The following is a 16,603-nucleotide window of genomic DNA, read 5'->3' as shown; positions in this document are numbered from 1 at the left end:
CGTTTATGTTTTTTTTTTCTTCTTTTTTCTTTCCTTTTTTCTACAATTTTTTCTTTTTCCCTTCTTTTGTTACGGTTTCAACGGTATAGACCAATAGATGATTCGCGAGGGAGGAAAGAAGGAAAAAATTGAGATTTCAAATCTTCGCAAAACCGAAAAAGTGAAATCTTAAAAGTACCTACTAAATTAATCGAATATTGTTATTTATCTATATTTCATTTCTAACAGAATCTCGAAATGTGTGCGGGAAAAATTTAATTATCTACTTGTTTAATTATCAAGCAAATAATTCTAATGTAGAAAAATGATCATCTCGAAAGCAACAGCAAATTATGGTATTAGTTTTTATTAAATAAAATAACACTTCAATTTTAATTTTGTCTTTTCATAAAATAGATCAAAAATTATATTCGATATCATAGAAATATACAAAGATCTTTCGTTGCGTGATCGTCGATATCAACTATAGTGAATTATTTAATATCATATATCCTATTTTCTTATAACCATTGACGCAAGCATTCTTTATCGGAATATTTACGTACATATGTATATTCGTTTGGAAGTAATATCGTTTTCAGATTTTTCAAGCGGGGTGTTTCGTTTCTCGTTTATATCGCATTGGATTTATGAATGAATTAAATCGATGAAATGTATAGTATGCTACTATCGCATACTCGAGAACGCGCGATAAGAAAATTCATGGAGAATTTTAATGCGTGCGTTCGAGTTACCGATAGAGCGGAAAGCGATATGCCTCGGTAAAATCAAACATTGATGTTACCGACGTCAATGCAGTGCCGTATATAGTTAAACGATTAAAAGTTACTACGATTCGTGTTCTTTCGTAATTGGAAACGAAATGTTGGATAATAATCGCATGTCTAATCTACATTAATCATTACAAACGCAGTAGGATCGTCGTAAGAAATTAGTTAATTGTGTTGCGGTTGGCTTATATTAAATCAGTATATTAAAAGTTAAGATTTATTTTAATCGAGAAAATAAAGAAATAAGAAAGATTCTGTGTTCGAGATAATTTTTCTAAAAATAAGGGAACAAAGAAAATGAATAAAAAATCTGTAGCAATAGGAAAGCGGTCGGTGTGCATACGGTCGATCGGCGGCTCGTTCTTATGACTCTACTTCGGCTCGACTCGGCTTTATTCGTGTCGGCTCGGTTCGGTTCGACTCCCTCCAGCGTCGAGATCTCTCGTCAGCCGGCGGCGTCAGTCGTTGCCGTGACATCGCGTCGTATACTTTATCGTTGTTCGTTCTTGACGACGATCGAATCATCACACGTTTCCGATAGGATCTTGCCATTTTTTATATTATATTCTAGTATTATCGACGTTTACGTAAACTCGTCGATCAAAGAATATTCAAGTGAATTTTAAGTGAATACGTCATTATGGAAGGAATTTGACCGACGCCAGCTTCGCGTCTTTTTCGATCTTTCTTTACTCCTTTCTCTCTCTCTCTCTCTCTCTCTCTCTCGTCAGACAAGAGAGAGAAGAGAGTCGAGGATTGTAAAAGGTAGAAAACCGGTTAACATCTGGCGATCGTTTCTTCGACGGAGATCTAAAGTGTTGAAACTGACGAAGCTTTCTTTGCCTTTAATTTGTTTATTCATTTATTTCCTTTTTTGGAATTTCAAAGATCAATTTTCAAGATTAGTCTCAAAGAAAATGTATACTTTCGATAAAGGACCCGTGGGAAGAAAATTTTAAACAGAAATACATACAAAATCGTTTTCATCGTTTCGCAGTTCGAAAGATTGGAGATATACCGTTGTTCGAAACTTTGTTTAGATTTTTCTGTACGGTAAGAGTCCTTCCCTCCTTTTGAATATGTCCCTTCTTATTGAACTTTTATTGTATGTGTGTGTATACGATTTTCGTTCGATACGCGTTTAATACGACTTTCGTATTATTAGATTCTCAGAGTAAATAGGATTTGAATTAGGATTAAAGAGCTGGGTCATCGATAGATAAGACTTTTTAAGTGGAACGGAATAATCGTTATACATTTCGCGTTATCTAATATCATTTTGTTGAATTAACCATTTTTCGATGTTACTACATAGCTATGCATCTACATAGTTTGTTTCTCAAAGAAACAATTTATGTATATACATTTACAATACTACGTTCAAAAATAATTTAAATGCTAATAATTGATATGAATAATTTTGTTAATCAGAAATTTACAGAAGGTCGATTTAAGGAGAAAAAATCTTTAGTCGTAATATTCCATATAAATATTCACACATTGTTTCAATAACATTTATGTTTTTGTATACGTTTACATGTGTATTTACGTTCTCCGACACGTGTACGTGTGCCCCGGAGCGGTCAGTCTCACTCTGATCTCACAACAATAACGTTACACGAGACAGCGCACGTGTTTTCGTAAAACGTATCATTCCTTTATTACGAATATCTTGATAAAAAAGAATCTTGTTAAAGCACGTGACGAATCAATCTGAAACAATATTTCGTTCGATCAATGATTACATTTATACGTATGTATGATACGATTAAAGTTAGTTATTTAATGATTAGGTTAAATTAATGAATTTTTAACAGTTGTAGTCTCGTCGTCATTCTAATATATTTTTATTATTATGAATTAGATAATCGATATGAATGACGAATATCAATGAATAAAACGATTCGATGATTTCAAACGTGTCTACGACGTTGTAATTTGTTAATTCGTACGAATTTCAATCATTGACGAAACTTTTCGTATAGACATTATTCTCCTCTTTCAAATATTACTTTATTCAAACTTATCTTCTTAATTGTTTTAAAATAATTTGAAAGCTTCTGAATTTTAATAATATCGTAAAGATAAAAGCGTTATAGTACTGTATTCACCTATATTATATACAAAATAACGTATATATTTTCATACAAATCTTAAGGATTTTTCAAAGAAAAATTCTTCGAGGAAAATAAAATAAAAAAAGAAGAAAAGGATAGAAAAGTCTTTGGAACATTAGATTCGCTTTATTGCAACGTATTCTAATGCTTTCTCTAATTCGTTAGACGATTTGCGAATTTACTTGTTATCCGTTTGCGTGTGTCTGTGTACACACACACACACATATGTATAAATATAATATATGTATAAGTAGAATTGCCAGAGAGAAAAAGTCGAACGAGATCGTCGAACAAGGCCTTAGCCTATTTATCTAGTAGAACAGTCTACGGATCATTAGTTGGGTTGACTAGCGTCGTTGTTGTACACCTTGTGATTTTGATTACTTCTTCTAAACTAATTCACTTTCGAGGTGGATAAGGAGAGAAGGGTAGGAACACCTGTGGTCATACCGATACAAACAAAAAACGAGGACGAACGTCCATTGTGGAGTAACAGCATCTTTTATTTTCTTATTCTTTTTATTTTCCTTTTTTCTTTTTTTACATACGCACGTAGATCTCAATAGTACACGTTCGTAATATTATTAATATATAATTCGCATATAGATTAGAAAACTTAGTCGAGCAAGACGTGTTTAGTACGTCGACAATACGTTAGCACTTAATTGATACTCCTTAGAATAACTTTGAGACTAGATCCAAGGAGAGTCTCTGGTATGTTGCCAGGATGGGATTACGAATTTTCGATAATCTCGGATAGATCTAAGACAAATGATGAAATATTTCATCATGTGTCTGTCTATCTGTATGTACGTATGTTTATCGAATCGGAAAAAGAAAGATGGTTCAAATTGGAAGAAATATTTATGTACTTATCTTGTAGGCATACCTATTTATCGTAAGAAAAAAAAATATGCATGAATAGTTCGGTTAAGCCCGATTAAGGGCACGACAAAGAATCTTTAGTCGTGACGTTCGATGGCCCTCCACCGCTTTGGATGGATTCCATACTTTCGGACTTATTTTTTTGGCGCATCCTATTTACGAGTACCCAAGTGTAAGTAGGGTAATTTCGTCGCATATAGAACAGGCATTGTAAAATGTAAAGTTCAACGTTTAAAGCGTAGTTTAAAATACCTAAATCGAATCGATCGTATTTAGAGAGACACAGCTGGTGGGGCAAGCGTACGAACGTACACGACAAATCGCGACAAAAAATATCCAGAGGACGAAAGAGTCATGTTTTGTAAACCAGTCGAGATTCAGAGAATTTGAAGGAAATACCTGGAGATTCTCAAGGTCGGAATATTTTTCTCAACCAGTATGCTAATAACAAACTAAAAGGTTTCTTCTTTATCTCTTTCTCTCTGTTTTTCTTTTCTTCGATTCTTACTTTCTCTCTTTCTCTTTCTCTTCTTTTTTTCTTCTGTTTATTTATTTCTTTTTTATTCGAGTAAATCTGCTCGAAATTCGTGGCAAGTTATTCGAATGTTTTCAATCCATATTTTTCTAAGGTTGTTTCAAATCGTTCTGTAATTTTACCTTGGATTATTTCGAAAAATATGTATGAATGTATTAAGTAATGAAAATTGTATATAACTTTTCCGTTCGATTCATTCGAATAATTCTATTTTATTTTTCAATGTAACTTTTTCGACAGAGTTTGCTATTGTTATCGAAACAAATATACGTAGAATAAAGCGAAAATAATCCAGATGAGAACGGAGAAATATAAATATTTTTTTGTAAAGAGGAAAAGAAAAGAAAAGGAGAAAGAAGACAAAGAAGAAAAAGATAAATAAAAGGGTTGTGCTAACTTGATGCAAGAAACAGCACGATAAGATGAATAGGTAGAATGTTTTGATTAATCTGGCGAGTGTCAACGAAGTATAATTCTCATTACAACGACGCGCGCACACACACAAATACAAATGCATACGCACATAGAAAATTATGGTACGCTCGAAGAAAGTCGCTTGTGGATATGACGACGAAAGAGAGAGAAACGCAGGGGGAAGGGATAAAAACACAGAGGGGGTTGCTATTAGACGACAGACTCTCGGGAGAGAAACGCGTTCGTGCAAATCTCGCGGACTTCTCTCTGCCCTCGTTTCTTTCCAGGGAAAATTATTTCTTTCGCGAAGCGTACGAGATTGCGAAATTTTTCCGCTCTTTTTTTCGACCTGCAACACGTTCTAATTTTTTCTTTTTCTTTTTTCTTTTCTCTTTTATTATTATTATTATTTTTTTTTGTCGCCTTCCCATTGCCTTCTTTATCTTCGAGATGCATAAGTGAGAACGAACGTTATCGTGAAGTATGGAATAACTATGAAAAACCAGAGATCGGATATGTGTGTGTGTATATATATATATATATCTTTTATTTTTTTTTAATTGATATAAATTAGCTAATAAAAAAATTATATGCATATATATGTATATATATATATTTTTTAATATTAAATTTCAGGAATCGATCCTAATCTTTTTTAATCATTTTCTTTTTCTTTTTTTTTCTTTTTTTTTTTTTATATATATATATAAACAGATCGGTTGCGCCTCGGCGTTCGGTGACCGGGTAAAGTACAATACAATTATCATCGTATGAGGAAACGTTAGTCACTCTTTGGCGTCATATTTATCGTTAGTTTCTAATGAAATTAATAAACGTCGGAATACCGTTGACAGGATGTTGCATCGTTATGCATTTACACACACACACATATGTACCTATATCTCTCTCGAATCTATTCTACAAGTATATATATGTATATATCTATATTTAATATAGGTTTAAATATAAATACTTATTCTCATCAGGAAGACAATATTTTTCTCATAGAATGATTAAATGTCAAGGAAGACATTTTCTATGAGATGTCAATAATGAAGATTAGATAATTAGAAATTTACCTGGCACGCTCAATTTTTTTTTCTTTTTTTTTTCTTTTTATTGAAATTTCTTTTATTTAATTTATCAGACTGACGCAATAAAATGATATATACTATATTTACTCTTAGAAATATTTGAAATAATAATTTAATAAATAGAAAAATTCGAAATAGTTCTTTTGAAGGCTCGCAGATACGAGAATTCGATCGAGAAAGTAATTTCGTTGCATTTTTATCGTACATATTACGTGTAAGTTTGTCGTTTCGTTTTAATTAATATCGGTCGCTCGTCACCGACACGAAATTTAATTGCAGGGGTTCGTTAAAGTCGTTGTATACATAGTTTATTCGATATTTACATACTTCTGTGTCTCACTCTTTCTCTTTCCTTCTCTCGTGTGACAAGTCGTGACAGGCTATTCGAGTTTTATCGAAACGAGGCGTCGACGGGCATCGACACTTTTATCGTGGAGAACTTTTGTTCGATCTTTTTGCGTTTTATCCTATCGTACGTCCAACGTATTTTCGTTTCTTAGATTCTCTTACTTCTCATTTCTTTTATTTTATTTTCTTTCTTTATTTTTCAAAGCAATCTTATCTTTTTGGGATACATGAGTTTGTAGAATGTTACGAACGTAATCTCTTGTCTTTATATAAAGTTGTCTTTTAATACCATTTTTCATCTCTCTTACTCTCTCTCTCTCTCTCTTTCTCTTTCTCAATGTCTAATTTCCAGCAAAAGGAAGAAAAAAGAAATAAAAGAAAAAAAAAAGAAGAGAAGAAAAAATTTATTTAATTAACGACATCGATTATTATTATCATCAACAAGTTTAAAATGGACAGTCAGTCGATCCGAACGTTATATATTTATTGAATACATATTCATTTCTTTTTCTTTGAACGATGTATTTTTAACGATAAATCAATATTATCGGATCAAAATTATCGAAGTGGAAAGAGAAAAAAAGTTTTACGGATCGATTTTCGATCGTTTAAATGTTGTTTATTCGTGCGATACGAACGAATATCGAATTCGATACGAACGAATTGATTCGATACAAATATCGAAAGTTTTCATTTGTATTTAGGAATATTTAATGGAATATTAATATTGGACGAGGATTGCTCCCGTTCTTTTTTTAATTTCTTTTTTCTTTCTCTTTTTTTTCCTTTGTTTTTTTTACGAGAATAAAAGGAAAAAAATCCGATATCGAGTACTCCCTCGAATATAATCATATCGATCATTTCTCGGGCGAGAAAAATCCTAGTCTCTCAAAGTTGAGAATGAAAATGAAGTTAATTAATGAGGAAGACTCGAAGAAAACCACATCGTCGATTGAAAGTTACGACCTTCCGATATTAATTGTCGACTACTTATCGAAAATCGATATCGGGAATATCGTTTTCATTAACCCTTCTTGTTGCATCGTACGTACGATGCGTTCGTACGCATCTGAATTTATCTCGTTGGCAACGAGACTATATATACATATACACATATGTATATCGAAGGTTCAATTTAATAAAAAATATCGATTTCTCGAATGTAGACTTCGATTGTTACGAAGAAAATGTTAATTAGCAAATATTATTATTCTTGACATTGTTACGTCGTTTAATATATTCCTTTTTTCTTTTTCTCTCTCTTTCTTTCTTTCCTTTTTTATTTTTTTATTTTTTTTTATTCTATTTATCGACAGATATTCGCTCTTATCGAGTCTCTTGTCTTTCGTTACAGTCGAACGATGAAAACAGCTGTAGTGGATAAAAATAATCAACCTGTTTGTCTCTTAGAAAATTCTATGAAAATTGATTAAAGCCGATAAAGAATTCTCAGAACGAAGAAACGATCACGTCAGTTATAACCGCTTAATACAAAGGTTTCAACTTCAAACGAATCCCTAATTTACAGATCGTTGGCGGAACTTTATCTGAGAAGAAGATTGAAACAAAAATGTGTTAGGCAGATCGGTGATAATAATTTGAACGTATCGACGAGCTTAGAAAGAGAGTATCTTGTTCTCTTTCTTTCTCTTCCTATTCCTCTATCTCTATCTCTCTCTCTCTCTCTATCTCTCTCCCTCTTTCTCTCTCTCTCTCTCTCCCTCTCTCCTTCTCGAAAAGATATTTTTTCGAGGGAGGGGAAGAAAATAGTACCGATAAGAGGAGAAAGTAAAGAGATTAGAAGGTGAAGAAGGAGAGAAGAGGAAGAGGAGAAGGAGGGGAGGAAAAACGTTCGAGTGATATTAGGACGTGGATGCTGTGGCCCGTGTTGGGGGATGACGGGCTAAGCCCAACGTCGCCCCCGCCGGCGGCCAGCGTTAAGGGCGTCAACAAACTGGCACCCTTTCTTCTTTGCGCACCCTGCAAGCCGAGCCAAAGGAAGAACCAAAATTCCACGCAGTGGTACGTGCAGCAGGTAAAGAGACACGCACGAAAGCGCTACTCTTGATCGTTTCTTTTTTCTTTCCCCTACCCTCTCTTTATTTTCTTTCTTTCTTTCCTTTGATAATTCATTGATTATTTCGTACGTCTTCTGTATGTGTGTGTGTGTATGTGTGTGTGTGTGTAGGTGTGTATGTATTATTTTTATTTATTTATTTATTTATTTATTTATTTTAATGATATCTCTCTCCACATTGTCTTGCTCCCTCGTCTTTTTTTTCACTGTTCTTTCTTTTTAAAATTTATATTTTCTTTCTTCTTCTTTTTTTTTAGAATGTTTTACTTCGCTCTGTCGTAGTTTTTTCGTCGTTGAATATTTCATTTTTTTTCCATTTGATTCTTCGTCTTCGTATGTTTTCTCTCTGTATCTCTGCTTGTGGGTTTGTACGTATCGCGCGAGTCTCGATTTTTCTGTTCTTTTCTTTTCTTTTCTTTTATTTTCTCTTCTTTTTTCTCTTCTTTTCTGTTTCTTTTTTGTTTGTTTACAATAAAACGTTCCTCTCGTTTGAGAGATTCGTCGTTTATAGAATGCGATTAAGTCAGTTTCGATAAGATATTGCGTAAGAAGAACGCACCTTTTAAATGTCTTGCTTGCGGCGTGAAACCTTGATCTGGAATTCTATTCTTTACCTTTCGTTTATTTACTAATGGAAATTCGTACGATCATCGAAATCGATAAGTTGATATACGAGCTTTAAATAGAAATTTTCTTTAAATTTTATAGTATTTATTCTGACACAAGAGTTTGTGGATAAATATATTAGATATTAAATGAATAGATGTTAAGTAAAATTTAAATAAATAAAAAATGAAAATAATGTTTCAATGAAAATTACGTAGTAATTATCTTTTTTCTTTTCTTTTTTTCATAAAAAATTATATTGTCGCATATTATGTATATTAAAATTACGTTAAATACAATATTAATACATTATAATTTTGCAAAAATTTTAAGTGCTCTTTGTGAGGAATAAATCGAGATAAAGTTATTTCTTGGAAACAAAATTTTTTCACTTTTTTTTTTTTTATGAAGTTTCTATCATTCTCTATTCGATATTATCTATTATTTTCCATTAAGACTACAATTTGTTAAGTGACGTCAATGGGAAAATTCGATCGATTTGACGGATTCAATGAAGAGATAAAAATCATAAAGATAGTAAATGTCATTCGTGTTAACGTAGTAGACGGCATCGCTCGGGGGAACCTTGAAAATAATAAATATCAATGACGACATTGTTCTTCCTCTGTGGATCAAATTCTTTTTGTATAACGATGTTGAATATATATATATTCATATAGTGTAGGTATATATGTGTGTATGCATGCATGCATGTATGTATATATTATGTATATATCTCGTAGTAGCCCGAAGCACAGGCGTTAGCAACGTAATCGAATAATCAGGGTCACAGTGTCATCGGAACTATATCGTTGTCTTTAATACTACGCGGAAATGGTGGGGGATACGATGATAGTAGTACACGCTTCGATCGAGTCCATAGTAAATAAGTAGTAAGTACATGTGTATGCAATAAGAACGATTTATTACTTACAAGGGAAGGTCATGACATATAATCCTGGAATTTTTATATCGGGTTAAGATTATATTCAAGAATGGTAATTTAAGATATATTCTACCACGTTTCGACCCTGTTGTAGGTCTTTTTAAGAAAAAGAAAAAAATTCTCAGTTGGAATTTAAAAATTCGAAGATCTGAAATGAAAGTTTGAGAAATTTTACCATAAAGTTTCAAAATTCAATTCGTTCTCTTTTTTCTTAAAAAGAAGATCATTTATACAAATGAAATATTTTCGGATATCTCTTAGATGCAATTATCGAGGAAATTTGATTTAAAAAAAAAGAAGAAAAACGTTTTTTTTTCATTCTAATACAATAGTTAGAAAATTATATATTGTGATTTCTGTCGATTAGAAAAATATCACGAAGAAAGAGTATAGGATCTAACGATCTACGTAATAAGCGTTTACACGCGACTCGAGTTGTAATCTTAAACTGCTCGTGACATCTAATTTCCTGGCACGTGACTCATCCTGAGCCCTTAGGCCCTAAAAAGAAAGAAAGAAAAAAAAAGAAAGAAAGAAAAAAGAAAAAGAAAGAAATAAAACACTTAAAGTTAATCGTCTATCCGCTACTTGCCGCAATAGTTAACGCCGGTGGCAACGCGACGTCTAACCACGGAACCATGTAATTATGCGTTACCTGACCGGAAACGCAAACTTTATTTCTGTTCATTCGGAATTCAAAAGGGAAGTGAGAAAATCCTTTTGTTCGTGGAATAACACGAGATATATTACGTTTCCACTATTACAGTTATTATATATCATTAGATTAGTATCAATTATTTTCGAAGAGGCCGTGTAACTCAAATATGCCAACATTGTTTTGAAATCTATTGGAGTTAAAAAATCAAACGTGTAAAAGTTAAACGTCCTATTTTTCTTTCTACTTGTAACGTAAACGAGGATTAAAAGATAATTTCTCTGTAATCTATATTTATCGGTGTATATACATACATACGTATATAGATATGTAGTAAAGAAAACTAACGTAAGATCGCAAAGCGGTTTCACACGCTCCGTTGCATTCCACGTAACTGAGATCACTATAATATCAAAACTCATTTGGAAAAGATTTGCTAACAGTTGTGACGTGTTCAGTGCAAATCGTAAATGACGATAGTACAAGAAAGACTGCACAAATGTCTATACGTTCTTTGAAGTTCTTTGACTACTTTCAACGACTTTAACATGCATTTCTATTTATTGTTAAGTATCTATATATGTATATACATACATGCATGTACTGTATAAAACGACCTTTTCCTTCTTTAGAGCTAGCAATGATCCGCTTTATCGTTCGCTCTTTGAACTTCCGTCGAGTCTCGTTGCCCACGCGATGACTTTGTCGCGAGAATCTTTCTTTCTTTACTTCTTTTTCTTTATTCGTCATCTCTTTCTTACCTCACATATTGTTTCTTTCATATATATATAATATATATATATATATTAGTCATTCGAAATAAATTCTTTCGTTCGTAACATTAAAATAAAAGAAGATCATGATTAATGAATGATTAGACTTCTTTGTTTTTTCTTTCTTTTTTCTTTTATGTCAAACTTGGGCCTTTTTTTAGTAAAATAAAATATATAATATAAATTATGGAAGAATTTAGAAACGTCGTTGGAATTTAAGAAATTTTGCAGCGACGCTTTCTTTTAAAAAAAATTATGAAATCGTCAATCGAGTTTATCGACGTACACCGTCATGTAAGAATACATATGTATATATCTACTTGTATAAATTATATTAATGATATAATCTTGAAAAAAAGAAGAAAAAGAAATTATGGTTTGCAATCTACATGTTTATCGTTGTTCGTGGATCATTTCGTAGAAAGCATACCTATGTACAAAAATGATAGTATCGACGAATCGATCGGTTCCGGAAGCATTCTTGGAATCTTGTGTGAGGAATCGATTCAGATAGTCACGACGAGGAAGAGAAAGTTTCTACGTCTTGGGATTGTATTCGGTACAAATTTCCTATAAATCAATCGAATATTCTCTATAGTCTTGAATAATTTGCATGCCATTGTAATTGTGTTTCGTAACTTCGTTAGACGTAGACGTGTAAATCGAATTGATCGCTATAATTACTTGTCCCAGTTGCAATATATAATATTTATTATCGTTGTTATATTATTATGTATTATTTTTACGTGTTAGTATGTGTTATATAATAATCGCATATATTTACTTGTATTTTTTTGTTTAGATCTATTTATTATGCATATTTCTATGCATCTGACTTTGATTATTTCATTTTGAGATATAGAAATGTGAATGGCTTCGATTCTTACCTACTTTTTTTAATTGCAATAATATTTTCTTTATGAGTCGTTACATGAAATTATGTAATTTATTGTTTCTATTTGTTAGTATATTTTTATATCTTATTTTACATACATATATGTATATATCGAGTACATTTTAATGCATCAAAACAAAAAAAATAGATCTGTCACATTTATTTATATTCGATTATTATGCATACTCTTACCAATTGCAATTTTCACGAAGAACCATCGTAAAATTATTCAAGTTTCATATTTCTATTTATTATTACGAAATGATTAATTTTTTTATCTTGTTTCTTCTTGTTCTTTTTTTATTCTTTTCTTTTCTTTTCTGATCGCATATAAACGTGCTCTCAATATGACTATAGTTTAGTTATAATTTAAACGCTATATAGGTAGTCTCCGTTGTAACTCTAACTAGGAAGATGCTTTTTATAGCGATCTACATTTCCATCGACTAAACAACGTAAATGCAAACGCTACCAGATCTCAAGATGAACGTACAAATCGTAACGTTTAACAGCGCATAACATTGCAGCACGAGATCGACGCTTTTAAAACAGACATTAAATGTTCTGGACGGCTTTAACTTTACGCTATCGTATTTTCTAACAACGAAAATATGATATATAAATAAATAAATAAAGAAGATCGAGAAAAATCTTTCTCTTCTTTATTTTTTTTCCTTTTTTTTTTTTAAAGAAAATATTTATCAAATTCCGATAAAAAAATATCTCCTGTCTCGATGTACTCCTGTGTACTTACGTGAACATGAAATTATATAAGAAGTGCTTTCAGAAATAACTGAAAAGAGAAGTATTACGACGTAAAGAGAGAGAGAGAGAGAGAGAGAGAGAGAGAGAGAGAGAGAGAGAGATAGACAGAAAGAGACAGAGACAAGTATTTAATTATTATCGCTTAGCACTGTGAGAGACTTTGATACGTACAATCGGATTGTTCGAAGAACAATAGACTTGCTCGTAAAGTCGATCCTATCAGGGCTATTCTCAAGGACGAGAAGGTACGAAGACCTCGAGTCACGATTGGCTTCGTTTTTATTACTTACTTTAGAATTAAAAAAGAAGAAAAAGAAAGATGAAGATGAAGATGAAGATGAAGATGAAGAAAACTTTATTTACTTATTGACTTAAGAGAGTCATTACTTTTTGAGTTAATATTCTTTGATATTTATATAAGATATAATTACGTGAGATAACAAGATATATTTATGTATGTGTGTGTATATATGCACATCGAAAAAGTTTGTATCTTTCTGTTAGCCCTATATAACTCAATTTTTTATCATATCTACAAGAATAAAAAAAAAATTATATAATATCAAAGTTAACAGCGTCACTTATACCAATATAATTATATTGTATTAAATATAACTTATACTTAAACAGTTTATATCATAAAAACTTCAGATATGAGGTAACAATAAAATTCGTGCGAGCGTGAAATGGAATAAGGTAAAACTTACAAAAAAATACAGTATAAGTGAGTGACATTAAAAATTACATAGCGTTATAAAGGAGGATTGGATTAGGCTATTATACAAGTACATACCTATAATCACATTTTATATGACAATTATCATTCGTTTCTTTTGCATGTTTCATATATATTATCACATTGCATGTCGATATATATATATATATATATATATATATATATATATATATGATATATATATGATGACACACACATACACAATAGTATCTATTAGGTATGTAATAAATATAATTTTTCAGATTTGATCTCGATTTGATCGAAAGTATATACACACATACAAGTACGATAAGAATCTTTCGGGGTAACGCACGATTGATGATGGTCCCTCGTGATGGTTTGCAAAGGCTATCGTTGTTCGACGATAAAATGTCTCATCCGGTTTAGTTTAGAGGAGGATACAAAAGCATGGTGGTACTCACACCGTTTGTTCGTTCGTCGTCATCGTCGTCATCATCATCATCATCATCATCATCATCATCATCATCATCATCATCATCATCGTCGTCGTCGTCGTCGTCGTCGTCGTCGTCGGCTTCGTCGTCGCCGTACTTATCGTACTCGTCGTACTTATTGTACTCGTTGTACTCGTCGATGTAACGAAAAGAGAGATACGCGAGGTCAAATCCGTCGAGTGAATCGGCCGGGCTCAATTATCCCAATAAATTCGCTGGGTACACGGCCGAGCAATAACGCGTTCATTGATTAGCTCCTCTGCTATTATGAGATGGAGAAAGATAGAGATAGAGAGATAGATAGATAGATAGATAGATAGAGACTGCATGCATGTAACTTCATAGTCCGTGAAATTAGGAACGTTAATCATTGGCAGATGCCATTCTGTTATCGTCCTTTCCAAACAGTCGTATTTTCACGAATTACTCAAACGAATTATTCCAACCCTTCTTCTCTTAGTTTCCTAATCGACTTGGCACCGTTTTCTCTTTTTTTTTTACAGCCCACGTGGCGCTTATGGGGCGAGGAAAGGGGCGATGGCGTCATATACACCGTCTACTTGAAGAAAGTTCGTTATCACAGACCTACGAGAAGCCTTTCCGCATCGGTAAGTTCATTTTCTAATTGAACTAGCTTCGGATAACATAGGCCGGGACAAAAGTTCTTTCAATAGTTTTATTATTCTAGCTTATAGTTTTATGATTTGTGAATTAAAAAAAAAAAAAAAACAAAGAAAAGACAAGAAACAACTTTCGATCGAACTTTTGTATTGTTTGAATATTGAAATAGTCGAATGATTTACGATATTTGTCGATTGGATATGAACATGTATATCGTTGAATTTTGTTCTCTTTTTTCTTTTTCTACTTTTTAAGATACAGTTTATAAGTTATAACATATACATATATTGATATTGTATGATTAATTAGATTAAATTATTAAACGTTCGCGGACGAATGCCGATCATATTCATATACAAACGATCTACTCACGAGGACGATATACTAAATGAAAACTAGTGGAAACGTAGAAATATAGATTTTCCAGATAATATCTATTGATAGAGATAAGACAGTGTGAGAATGAGATCATTCATTACTCGCACGAGGAATATTGCGTGTACTATGAGAGTAAAATATTTCGTTTTATAGAAAATATGAATATATCGTTCGATCCATCGTGAAAGTAAAGTCGAAGGGTTTTTATCCTCTATAAATGCAATTGACGATCGAATAAAATAAATTGCTATGTTACGTTATATAAATTTCTCCGATGAAATAGAACGATCGATTGATTTTCTCTCTCTCTCTCTCTCTCTCTCTCTCTCTCTCTCTCTCTCTCTCTCTTTCTCTCTCTCTATATATATATACATATATTTCAGGATTCGGACGACGAGATCTCGCATTTAGAATGGGAGACCGTAAGAGTACGTTTCTTAAAAGCGGGTACCGTTCAACGTCTCGTAGAGAGCTTAGCCAACGACGATGGAGAACTCGAGTCGACCTACATCAACGTCTTCCTTGCGACATATCGTGCTTTTACCACACCGCGAGAAGTCCTCGAACTGCTTCTCGCCAGGTACGATGCGCTCGACGAAAATACAGGCGCCCTCACCGGTGAACAACATCGTAAAACCCTTATTCAGGCGCTTCATGTTTGGCTCGACGCCTATCCCGGTGATTGGAAGACACCACCGAATCATCCACTACTCGCTAGGCTTCTCGATTTTGCTCATCGACGCTTACCTGGCTCGGAACTCGAGCTCAAGGCTAGGCATCGTTTGCATAGATTCCAACGCGAGGATCAAATTGGTGAGATCTTAGTTTTTATTTCTAGTCTGGTCGATAGATATAATGTTAATATTTTTCATTATTTTTATATCTAAAAGAAGGACACATTGGAGATTTTTAATTACAATTGTCATGTATTTGTTCATCAACCGATGACAATATTTTGTTAATGTTCTGATAAAGAGAAAAGCAAGTTCTTACTAGTATCAGTTTATTTATATATAAATTAATATTATTGTTTACTGTTACGGATATTGTAAATACTATAATGATATTACAAAAATGTTTATAGTAATAGTATCAAGTATTATTAATATCAAAGGTAATATTATAAAGACGAAAATTTTTTTTAATTTATTTAATTAGTAAAAATATTAAAAATTTTTACATAGCCTATCGACCAATTTAATATAATTAACATCGAAATATGTGTAATCGTAGTTAGCATTCGTCAAATAATCGTCAGTCGCTTTTAAATTAATACGAATATTAATTGAACTTCCTTTTCATTAAGCACGATCGTTTCGTTGGAAATCGTCGAATGAATCGATATAGTTCTTTCGTTTCTGACCTCCAACATCTTCTTCGGAGTGCTAATCATTAATGTGGAAATCTAAAAAGATGATATCATCGGTCGAAAAAGGCAGACGCACGTTATTACGTTATTTTCCGAGGAGTATGATACATTGAAATTACGTTGATTAAAACCCGTTTCCTTAGGATTACAATAAAAATTGCAAA

At 32.4% G+C, this 16,603-nt stretch overlaps 1 protein-coding gene across 5 annotated transcripts in view; it reads left to right on the top strand.

Moving 5' to 3' along the window:
- LOC127067002 (ral guanine nucleotide dissociation stimulator) overlaps positions 1–16,603 on the top strand; it is a 31,050-nt gene that overhangs the window by 10,145 nt on the left and 4,302 nt on the right. For 2 of the 5 annotated variants that reach the window (XM_051001428.1, XM_051001426.1), the window contains exons 3-5: positions 7,692–8,198; positions 14,575–14,679; positions 15,454–15,883. In XM_051001428.1, the coding sequence (XP_050857385.1) occupies positions 8,037–8,198; positions 14,575–14,679; positions 15,454–15,883 (697 nt within the window). In that variant the 5' untranslated portion in view covers positions 7,692–8,036. Of the gene's footprint in view, positions 1–1,220; positions 1,536–7,691; positions 8,199–14,574; positions 14,680–15,453; positions 15,884–16,603 lie in introns of those variants that run through there. The other 3 variants (XM_051001430.1, XM_051001429.1, XM_051001427.1) reach the window with 2 other exon arrangements.

Source organism: Vespula vulgaris, chromosome 10 (assembly GCF_905475345.1).
Source record: "Vespula vulgaris chromosome 10, iyVesVulg1.1, whole genome shotgun sequence".
Lineage (NCBI taxonomy): Eukaryota > Metazoa > Arthropoda > Insecta > Hymenoptera > Vespidae > Vespula > Vespula vulgaris.
This window is presented reverse-complemented; position numbering and strand designations above follow the sequence as displayed.